The sequence below is a fragment of the Octopus bimaculoides genome, chromosome 11 (assembly GCF_046866305.1).
Source record: "Octopus bimaculoides isolate indiv1 chromosome 11, ASM4686630v1, whole genome shotgun sequence".
Classification (NCBI taxonomy): Eukaryota; Metazoa; Mollusca; class Cephalopoda; order Octopoda; family Octopodidae; genus Octopus; species Octopus bimaculoides.
Window position 1 is genome coordinate 32,251,055 of NC_142938.1, and position 12,589 is coordinate 32,263,643.

Here is a 12,589-nt window from a genome sequence, read left to right on the forward strand (position 1 = left end):
AACAGGTCAGTTTGGCACCACAAAATCAATTTGATTGGTTGAGTGTGTGAGTTGAGAAAGTGATTGTACATCAAAGAGGACATTGGTTCAAACAGATTTGGGGGTGAAAAACATAGTTCTTGGGTTATTAGCAGGAAGTCGATAGAACCTGACAATATTCAGCTTTGCAGAAGAGATGGAACAAGATTGAGATGGTAAACAAGAAATTAGTCAACCTAAGGTAGTAGGAGAACAATATCTGTGGTGTGGTTGCAAAAACTATCTTTTAATTTGTCACCAACATCAACCTCACTCCCCTTAACCAATACTATATTGATATAGTATTAGAAAAAAAAGTCATGAACATGAAGGAATTCCCCAGAAAAAGACCAAGGTCTGGCTACCTATCAAAATAGATGTACAAAAGAAATAAACAAGTACCTATGATGCACAGACTTCTCATTAAATTCCTCAACAATCTGAGAGCAACAGCTGATATAGAAGTGCAGCAGATAATGTATATTTACAATACTGTTTTTTTTTTTGTAACTCAATATGTTAAGTTAAAATCCAGTTTAAGATAAATTTGACTAAGTATGAAAAGAATGGGTAAGATTTATTGCTGTCTTTTCACAAGTCTGATAAAATAGATTATATTGGAACTAACAGGAGGAAGAGTGAGTCAGTGCCCACAGCCTCCCAGAATGGTGATGCTGATATAAATGATACCCAATCTGAAACTATACACATCATGATTCTAACCAAGCTCAACACTTAATGCCATGATTTCATTTTACATTTAATTACAGACACAAATTACAGGACCCCTGTTATTAACTTTTATTATCTGAACTAATGAGTAATCTGTTTGAAGTTCCTTAATGTGCTAGAAATAGTAGCCAAAGTTTCATATTACAACTTGTTTTAAAACGAACTCACTAGGTTTGTAGTAGGGATAAATATATAAGCACTTTTTCTTCACAACATCTTCATAATCTTTTTCTATTCTAGGTACAAGGCCTGGAATTTTGTGGGAGGGGGCCAGTCAGTTAGATCGACCCCAGCACGCAACTGGTACTTAATTTATCGACCCCTGAAAGTATGAAAGGCAAAGTCGACCTCAGCGGAATTTGAACTCAGAACGTAAAGACAGACGAAATACTGCTAAGCATTTTGCCCGGTGTGCTAACGTTTCTGCCAAATTACTGCCTTACAACATCTTCATAATCACTATAGAATTAATTACATCTCTAATAAATCTGAGAATTAAAAAATATCTTTGCTTTGTGGTGAAAGATTAATTCTTTCACCACAAAGCAAAGATATTTTTTATTACGGACTTCCACAGAATTTAGCTTCTTGATCAGCCTAAAGCTATTGTAGAAGACACTTTCTTTAAGTGTTTTATAGAGGGGTTGAACCTAAAACCAAGTGGTTGCCAAGCTAGTTATGTCATTATCTCATTCTGTATTTTCATTGTGCACTCACTATTAACATCGGGAAAAAGTTTTGTACAGTCAACAAGTGTACCCTTATGTGGTTGTTCAACCTGCTAGTAATAGCAGTCAAATCTCCCTCAAATCAAACACTCTTGAAAAAAATAAAAAGGACACATAAAGTAAGGTAGCATATCTGAATAAAAGATGTTAAAAAAAAAAATGAAGCTCTGTTTGATCAGAGCTAACCTGAGATTATTCTGTAACAAATACAACTAGTTTTCACCAAAATATAATATATTTATAGTTGACAAACACAAACATCTTTTTAGCATTCAACAACATTAATAATTTTAACCAGTGACTTTATATATATATATATATATATATATATATATATATATATATATATTAAAGCTAATAATACATTCAAATGGGTTTCTAAGTAGTTTCTCATCTAACCACCAATATTTTGCAGTTTATTACAATGAGATAGAATAGTTGTAGAGCTGGAGAAGCTCTTTGTTGTAAACAATAGATAATTCAATGTGGAATGAAAACAGGAGAGGAAGCAACATTTCTCACCTTAAGGGAGTCTACAAGATCCTCAATAAGAAAAAGTCGTCGCAGTTCTTGAACAGTAGCATTGGTATGCTTCAAGATGAGCTTGACAACCTTCTGTGTTTTCTGGTCATTTAACTCAATGTCACATTCCAGATATTCCCTAGAAATTTAAGATTTTTTTTTTTTCAAATTTAATGAAAAAACATTTACAACAGAGAAAAGAAAAAGCAAAGAAACAAAATTAAAGCAACTTTCTCCATCTCCAATCATTTCTCAAGCTTGTATAATCTGATTGGATCTTCTGACTCATTACATTTTGAATTCAAATCCTGTCATAAAAAAATCTCCTTCAATAAATTCTGATCGACCCATCCAAGCAAGGAAAAGTTATTTCAATGCTAGAAATAACAGTCACATTTCCCTCAAATCATACCATACCATCTTAAAGTGTAAGGACACATTGAAAGGGATCGTCATAGCTGGAATATCTTTGTGTTCACTTGAGACTGTGTATCTGCTGAACCATGGCTGGTTGACTTAGGTCTAAACAACAACATATGTAGTCCATACTTGTGAATTAAGAGGAATGGGTCACAATCTACAGTGACCATTGTTATGAAGTTTATTAGCTTTCAATTGGACTCTTAATATATTCTTCCAGTATAAATAAAATGATCTTTTATCAATCAATACATTACCATGGAAACAGAGAAGTGTATGAAACGTAAGTAATTAGCTAGGTACAAAAATAGACAAAATCAAAATAATAATGATAAAAAAACTCCTTTGATTATGTAGATTAAAAAATATGAATAGTTGACTGTTGTTAATGAAGACAACAGATAAGTGTTCATATGTTAATGAGGGAATCTCAACAATTGAATATATTTGAACATTTGGTCTGCAGAGTCAGAGTTGAGTTGCAGTTAACAAACATGCTCTCAACAAGCTGAAGGTTAACTGCTAAATATGGATTGTGTGATAGCAAATAATTAAGAAGTATAGAGAGTCTTGTCACCACATAGTTCCTCTCCAAATGGTAATTTCAGTGAACAATTATATTTGCTGTTATATGATTGGTGATAAAAACACTTCATAAAAAGTGAATGGCTCAACACATTTCCAGTGTAACACTTTAGAATCCTTCTAGCTACCCAATAACACATCCATTATTATATTTTTCCACTCCATGAATCCCAGAATTGATCAAAATTTAATCCTTCTCTAAACCTTGCAAGCATCTATAACATCTACAGCTTACTGGTAAACAAAAAATTAGCTTCCCTTTTTGCCACTCCAAGAAGTTTGTATCATAGAACTAGGTGTGGTCTCAAGTGGGTGAGTACCAAAAGGGTAAAGTGACAGTTCCATGAAAGAGGTGCTTCAGTTTCAACATTCAGTCTCAGATCAAGCCAATTCCTAGACAACTCCCAAATGAATAAAAACTGATTTTTACCAATCTTTTTCAATTTTATTATTCAGATGACCTCAGATACAAAATCTACAGCCATCCTTCCATACTGGTATGAATTTCATTAGTCCATAATCAATAGCTTCTTACCAGCTCAAATTTTTAGTTTATCAACTCTTTTTAGGTAAAGACTAGGAGTTGATGGCTGTCTTGAGGTCTAATTCAACTCTTTCAGCCAGCCACATTTCCTAGAGTATAATATGATATACATGTAGTATCCATTTCAGTCCATGCTTTCTTTAATTAACTAGTGTTTATTATATTAACAACATCAGACACACAAGTACACATACATACACCAACATAATACATGTGAGAAATAACAGGCAATTCATGATGTTTTCAAATGGAAGCATATACTGAAAAATATACTCCCAAGTGCACTATGAGAATAAAGCTGGATGGTCTTGGCTGGAATGCCTTTGATCATAGGTCTGCTCAGTCAGAGCTGATGTCCAACAACATTAAAAGGACAGGGCATGAATTAAACTGGAATGCCATTGATCATGGATGAGAATTGGATCAAAGTTATTAAACAACAACAACAGATGGATTAATTTGATTGTATAATATTTTAATTTCTTCCATCAGACCTACAGACAAACCACTTCCCAAATTAAAAAAGCAATAGTCAGTTAGCTCTCATGGAGCAAATTTATGGGCAAACTTATTTCAACCAATAATATACAGGGATAGTGTTTCTTTGTGGTGGTTGTTAGCCGTAGGACTGCTCTGAACATGTAGACCTCCAACCACGACCATCCTGCATTTGCAAGCGATAAAAATTGGCTACATCTATATAGAAGTTGCCTCTTTGATTATGTATTTATGGTTCCACAGCTGTAGGTGGTAGTGCAGTAAGACAATAATGAGGAACTTACTTGAAAGGATGTCCATCACCAGATTTTTGGACTGCTTGCATGATGTTCTTGTAAACACGAAAACTGAGAGTGACCGCCAAAATTGCCAGGGACAGATAAGCAATAACAGTGAGTACTGAGTAAATTGCCAAGGAGAGGAGAATAAAGAGCATGCTGCCAAAGACCACAGCTGTTTTCTTGACATCTCTCCAGTAGATGAGATCCAAGACTGAAGGAAATGAAAAAAGAAAAACAAAAAATAGTAAATTTGTTACAATTTTACTTAGAAATTTTTTAAGAAATGGATAAAGCAAATGATATAAAAATGGTTTTTTATGTTGTTGATACTAAATCACCAAAATAACTGATTAGTGAAAAGACCTCAAACTCACTCAGAATTTAACTAAGAAGGAGAAAGTTTTTTTCTTGAGCAAGAGTATTATTAAAAGGTTCTATAGCTAACTCTCAAAACATTTTCAGAAATGGCATTAAACAGAAATATTGAAGATATTGTGTGTGTGTGTGTGTGTGTGTGTGTGTGTGTGTGTATGAGAGAGAGAGAGGGGGGAGTGAGTGAGAGAGTGAGTGAGTGAGTGAGAGAGAGAGAGAGTGGACAAAGGTGTAGAAACAATGATGGACTTCAGAACTTCATTATTCCAAACAAATTATAAAGAGCTCTAATGGAAATGAAAAAGAAAAAAAATATTAATATAAAGATAAAAACTAGACCAGTAGTGTATTTAAAAAATGTTTAAAATAGAAGCTGTGCACCAATGTGTGTATGCAGACATGGCTGTGAAGTTAAGAAACATGTTTAGAAGTAATGAAAGAATTTATAAACTATTTAAGGAAACTGCATAATGAAGAACTTCAATGACTTGCAGCAGATCAGTAAAACAGCATTAGATGAGAGTGGATCAGATGAAACACATTATATAAGATGATTCTTATATATTCATAAATCAATGCTCTAAAACAAACCAGTAAAAACCCAACCATATATCAAAAGATTTCATTTCTCTTAAAATCAGAAGATTTCTTTTTCATAATAAACGGAATTTTTTTATTCAATTTTTCATTTTAGTAGTTCCCACCCATCCTTAAACAATTGCAATTTTAAAGCACAAATATTAGTGTTAAGACAGCCTGACAAAACTAAACACATGCATATATAAGAAAATTCTTTGGTTACAGCAATATTTCATATTCAAGTAAAACAGAGGAGTCAGTTTTGTCGGCAATTGTTAATACAAAAGTTTCAGAAAACGGAAACTACAGCTTCTATCATTTAAGCAACACAAATAATTAAGTATGTTGTATTGATGTTTTTATTACAGAATTGTTTCTATCGTATAATTTGAGTTTATTCTGCTTCTGCAATGCAACTGTAAACCAGTGGTTAGTTTATACACTATCTGCAGACACATCAGTCTTGTGATTTGAATTTGTTACTTTCAGGGAAATACCATTTCACCTAGCTCTGAAGTATATTGTGGTTTTTAACACTATACTCTTTAAGTGGATATTTCTGAAAGAAAGAAAATTTCTAGCTTTTGAGTATTTAAACAATACACATTAAGTATGTCATTGAGGTTGTATACACATATACAAACATATATTCATATGTATATATATACATACATACATACAGACACACATGTATATACACATATACACAAATATACCCATGCACATATACACACACACACATACATACACATATATACAATATATATATATATACACATACACACACATATATATATATATATACACACATGTAGATATATACGCACACATTTATATATACACCCACACATGCATATACATGTATACCCTCCCCAACCATATACATACATACATATATATATATATATATATATATATATATATATATATATATATATATATATACAGGCATACCTCAGGTTAAGTTGTTTCAATTTAAGTCATTCTTGATTATACGTTGGTTTTCAAAAATAATATATGGAAAAATAAAAATCAAGTTAAATCATTTTATTCGACTTTACATCTGTCCGCCACAAATATTGGAATCGTAAAATCACTAGAAAACCGTTAAAAGCACATAAAATCATGTTACTGTACAATAAATAAGAATATTAAAATTCATAGTGAACGAAATCATGAAATCAGCTGGGTTGTCTTTCAGAGCTCATATTGCACTGTAGTTCCAATATCTACAATTTGGCATTGTTGTCACTTTTGATTCCCACAATTGTTTTGAATTCAGATTTGTTTACGTCTGTTTATTGGTTACTTTCTCATTCTCATTCATTTTTGACTTTATTTTTTACCCCCATGGTGCCTAAGAAAATTCATATTGAAAGTGTTTAGAGTCATGTTATAATGCTGGAGGATAAACTATGATAAAATGCCATGAAAAAGGTGAAAAAGTGGTAGCAAAAGCACAATCTTTTGGGATGAGTCGGACAACTGTATCGATGATTGTACATAATAAGGACAAGATTTTAGCACATATCAAATCTGAAGCCCCAGGGATGAAGAACACTGTCATCAATAAGAAAAGAGGCAAAATCTTTGAAGAAATGGAAAGTCTTCTTTCTCTTTGGATTGTTAGGTTGAATAGTCAAGAAATCATTCAAGAGAAAGTGTTGTCTTTGAGGACCTGAAGAAAAAATATCCAGATAAGAAAGATGTAAAGTTCAAGACAAGTCAAAAATGGTTCATAAGATTTAAGGAGCAAAGAAGTTATCACTCCATTAAGAAGCAAGGTGAAAGTGCATCAGCTGACAAACAAGCAGCAGCAGAATTTCTTAATGCATTAAAGAAAATCATTGAAGAAAATGGGTTTCTTCTCGAACAGATTTTTAACATAGACAAAACTGGATTGTATTGGAAAAAACTGCCAGACTGTTCATTCATTTCCAAGGAGGAGAAAACTATTCTGGGCTACAAGGTCTCAAAAGAATGTGATCATTATGTTGGGAGGTAATTGTGCAGGAGATTTTCAGTTCAAGTCATTGCTTATGTATCATGCACACAACTCCGTGCCCTGAAGAACATACCCAAGGCATCTCTCCCTGTTATATGGATGGCAAATTCAAAAGCATGGGTTATTGTTGTTGTTTTTAAAGATTGGTTCTTCAATCACTTTATTCCAGTAGCAGAGAAGTACTGTGAGGAGAAAGGGATTCCTTTCAAGGTTTTACTTATCTTAAATAATGCTCCTGGCCACCCGCAAAACATTGTAGATTTTGATCCCAACGTTACCATTCTATACCTCCCTCCGAACACCACACCCCTTCTGCAGCCAATGGATCAGGGAATAATTGCTATCTTCAAGCATTACTATATGAAGCATACGCTGCAGCAAGCAATAGCTACAACTGATCTTGATGAGTCCATCACACTTTGTTACTTTTGGAAGAGATATGATATCTACAAGGCAGAACATAGCAGTGGCATAGAATGATGTACAGTGCACAGCTATGAATGGTGTATGGAAGAAGCTATGCCCGCAATTCGTGAATGATTTTAAGGGGTTTGATAATGTTGGCATCAACAAAATGTTGGTGACTACAAGCAAAGAACTGGAAATGGATTTGGAGGAGGAGGATTTCACAGATTTATTTGAAAAAGACAAGCAGCCCCTGACGAATGAGGATTTGATGGAGCTTCACAAGCAGCAAAATAAAGAAGAGGAAGTCAAACCGGAGCCACATCACTTTACTGTTAAGAAAATGCAGCAAGCATTTGCATATTTCGAAAAAGGTCTTTCTATGTTTGAAGATATGGATCCAAAATGCTCAATGCTTTTCCAAGATTATGGGGGCTTGTTATGAAGCTTTTGCTCCTTATAATGTAATCCTTGAGGAAAAGAAGAATACAGTTCAAGGAACTTTCAACCAGTTTTTTAAGCACACTGAACAACAAGAAAAGCCAGAGTCAGCTGTTGATGTTGATGATTCACAGCCATCTATATCTGCCATGTAAACTACCAAATTGTATGTCTGTATTGGTAAATTTAAAATAATTTAGTTTTTTTTTACTATTGCAAAATAATAATAATTACTGAATTTGTTTTTTAAGCTTAAAAAAGACTTTTATTTTACCATGTCTTATTGCAAACCGCATTCATAAATAAAGCGTCTGTGATCTGCTTTTTTTTTTTACTGTATTGTATTAAAAAATAAAAATTATTTGTGTGTAAGCTTAAAATAGGATTTTATTAACCATGTATTATTGAAAATGCATTCATAAATAAAGTCCAGAACTGGGAATGGTTATTATCAGCTTAGCCTAGAGACAAGTTAATTTGACTTGAGTCGTGTCTCCTGGAACCAATTAATGATGTAGGGTGAAGTATATAGTTGGAGCAAGGAAGACATGTTCTTGTTTGTCTCCTGTCCTAGCTTGATTCACACATTCGCCACCACAACCTCGTTTAGGCTTAGCAGCCCGTGTTTGTTTTCACCTATTTTGACCCCCCACAAAATCTCAAATTTTATTTAATTTGCTTTACAGGAGCAACTGTTTTATTAAAAGCATATATTGTTGTTAAATGCTCAAAATACGAGACTAGAAAAACAGCCAACAACTGATGAAGGGTCATTCTTCATGTTGTTTGTTTTGTTTTCCATTTGTGTCTTTTGTTGTTCGAAAGAATAGTTCATGTTCTATGTACTCGTGCTTTGTCCTTTCTTTTGTTGTACACGTTGCATGACGTCCAGTGCCCACATATGCATATATATATATATATATATATATATATATATATATATATATATATATATATATATATACGTATAGATGTAAGTATGTACATATACGTATATATACATACATACCGGAGTAAGCACATAAAATGTGCAACAAGGTGGAAAAAAGAGTACTCAAATACCAGAGGTAGAGTAATATGCTTTATTTAAAAGCAGCAGAAATATAACAAAAATCTAACAGTCTTTTGTTATATTTCTGCTGCTTTTAAATAAAGTATATACATATATATATATATATTATTTATATTATTATATGATTGAATGCCACGCATCTTCTTCCAAGTTTTATCTATCTATCTATATATAGATAGGCGCAGGAGTGGCTGTGTGGTAAGTAGCTTGCTTACCAATCACATGGTTCCAGGTTCAGTCCCACTGCATGGCACCGTGGGCAAGTGTTTTTTACTATAGCCTTGGGCCGACCAAAGCCTTGTGAGTGGATTTGGTAGACGGAAACTGAAAGAAGCCCGTCGTATATATGTGTGTGTGTGTTTGTTCCTCCCAACATCGCTTGACAACCAATGCTGGTGTGTTTATGTCCCCATAACTTAGCGGTTTGGCAAAAGAGACTGATAGAATACGTACTAGGCTTACAAAGAATAAGTCCTGGGGTCAATTTGCTTGACTAAAGGCGGTGCTCCAACATGGCTGCAGTCAAATGACTGAAACAAGTAAAAGAGTAATATATATATATATATATATATATATATATATATATATATATATATATATATATACATACACACACACACACACACACACATCACTAAAGTGACAAAAGTTAGTACCAGCATTGTTAGAAATAAGAGCCAAAACAACTCTTAGTCATGAGAACACACTTATCTTATTGACTTCACATTTGATTAATGCTCGTCAGTGACTCTTACCCAGCAGCCTAGGGTTAAGCTCACTCACCTTGTCAGTTTATAAGAGTTACTGTGGAAATCTCACACTGATTTCATAAATGGTAAAAGTGCAAATTATAAATAATAATGCTGGCTTATTCGAAACTTAACAACTGAAAGGCAGAACTATAGATGTTACTAAATTGACTAAGCGTACTAGTTAGCACCAGCATTGCTAGAAATATGGGTCAAAACAGCTCTTAGCCATGAGAACACACTTATCTTATGACTGACAAGGAAGACAGGCTCCCTACAACATCTGGAGCATAGTCAGATCACCAGTGACTTTGCATTTGATTAATGCTTGTCAGTGGCCCTTCCTCAGCAGCCTAGGGTTAAGCTTGCTCACCTTGTCAGTTTATAAGAGTTACCACAGAACTCCCACGTTGATTTCATAAATGGTAAAAGTGAAAATTATAAATAATAAAGGTGGTTTATTTGCAATTTAACAACCGAAAGGCAGAACTATAGATGTCACTAAAGTAACTAAGAGAACTAGTTAGCACCAGCATTGCTAGAATTAAGAGTCAAAACAACTCTTAGCCATGAGAACGCACTTATCTTATGACTGACAAGGGAGGCAGGTTCCCTACAACATCGAGTGCATAACCATATCACCAATGAGTTCACACTTGATTAATGCTGATCAGTGGTTCTTACCTGGCTGTCTAGCAATGCTGGTGCTAAGTAGTACCCTTAGTCACTTTAGTGACATCTATAGTTCTGCATTTTGGTTGTTAAATTGTGAATAAGACACTTTTATTATATATAATTTTCACTTTTACCATTTATGAAATCAGCACAGGATTTCTATGGTAACACTTATAAACTGACAAGATGAGCAAGCTTAACCCCAGGCTGCCGAATAAGAGCCACTGATGAGCATTAATCAAATGTGAAATCACTGGTGATCTGGCTATGCCCCGGATGTTGTGGGGAGCCTGCTTCCCTTGTCAGTCATAAGATAAGTACATTCTCATGGATAAGAGTTGTTTTGACTGTTATTTCTAGCAATACTAGTGCTAACTAGTACCCTTAGTCACTTTAGTGACATCTATAGTTCTGCCTTTCGGTTGTTAAATTGTGAATAAACTACCTTCATTACTTACATCTACTACATATGTGGAAAATTCTGTCTATGGGTGTGTTTGTGGAGTTGTTAGCTAACTCCTCCTACATCGTTTTATTGATTTTAATGAAACTTGACACATGAGTAGAAGTCATGTCTGGAAACCTCATGGCATACTCAGATTGTTAAAAAAAAAATCGATAATAGGGCGCCTGGAAGGGATCCTTATATATATATATAAACAAATAGTAAATGAGTATATGCATATATACGTACAGGTATGTGCACACCGACATCCACCTGTATGTATAGGTGCATATCTGGGTACAGGACATTGCAAACCATATATATATATATATATATATATATATATATATATATATATCTAATATATTTCATTTTAACAGCCAAGGGAAACAACCCATTCATTTTCCTAAATCATTTGGTAATAAATCAAATCAAGTATGCTTATTTCTTAGTATTTGAACTGTTAGAGTTATTTTCACAATTTATCCAGTACAATCCTTAAACAAGTAAATAGTATTTTTCTAAACAATAGATCCACTTATTTTGGTTAGTCACTTGTTCACGAATATACCACGACTAGCGCTGCTGAGGGTAATATTCTCTGGGAACGCACAAAAGCCCTTTTCAGAGTTATTTACTTTGAATTGTTATTATCTCATCAGCCTGTTATTACGTAACAGGCTTCACAATTTTAGTATACTTACCTTATTAGTATTTCCTCCTAAGTTCCATATACTATGGGAATGCATTAAAACCCTTTTCGGGGTTACTTTATTTGAATTTTTACTATTGGGTAACTAATTTCATGTTATTACATAACTGAATTCACAATTTGGGTATTCATAACTTATTGGAAATTCCTAAAAACAAGATCCTGTGTAAGACAGTTTGGTATTCTCTGTAAATGCACAAAAACCGTTTAGAGGGCTACATACTTTGTATTGTTGTTATTGGATTAGTGAAACAATTATGAGAATGGAACCAAGGGATAAGCCCCGCTTTTCCGGGAATTGCCAGGTATGTCAGCTAGTACATACATATGTACACATTCACTCTCTCTGCTGCAACTGGTGGCTAGACATTTAAAATTAGTGCTTAAACTGGTTTCCTTTCTTCTAAAAAATACCTCTACATTCAGAGGATTGACAGAATCAGTAGAGCAACAGACAAAATACCTTCTGTTATTTGGTCATATTCTTTTACATTCTGAGTTCATATCCTGTCCAGTTCTACTTTATCTTTCATCAGTATGAAGTGATACCCCAGTATAGCAACAGTTTGTGACTGCACCCTTTGCTACCATCAAAAAGAACTAAAACAAAGACAGTAAACGTTTCTATAAATTTTAGGAATTTGTGTTTTGAAAAGGACTTTTAATTAATGCATTTTAAGTATGAATATTTCTTTTTGTTTTGATATTTTATAAAACTAAAGCTAAGTCATTGCCAGGTGTATCTGTGTAGTCACTGCTAATCCACCCAACATATCTTCTAACTAATAGCCATATAACAAATGAAA

The 12,589-nt window shown here is 33.7% G+C and overlaps 1 protein-coding gene across 6 annotated transcripts in view; it reads right to left on the minus strand.

The window, feature by feature from the left end:
- LOC106868368 (uncharacterized) overlaps positions 1-12,589 on the minus strand; it is a 234,091-nt gene that overhangs the window by 21,226 nt on the left and 200,276 nt on the right. For all 6 annotated transcript variants that reach the window (XM_089359774.1, XM_089359772.1, XM_089359770.1 and 3 more), the window contains 2 exons: positions 4,332-4,539; positions 2,001-2,139 (listed from right to left, as the gene is read on the minus strand). In XM_089359774.1, coding sequence (XP_089215900.1) covers positions 2,001-2,139; positions 4,332-4,539 — 347 coding nt within the window. The remainder of the gene's footprint in view (positions 1-2,000; positions 2,140-4,331; positions 4,540-12,589) is intronic.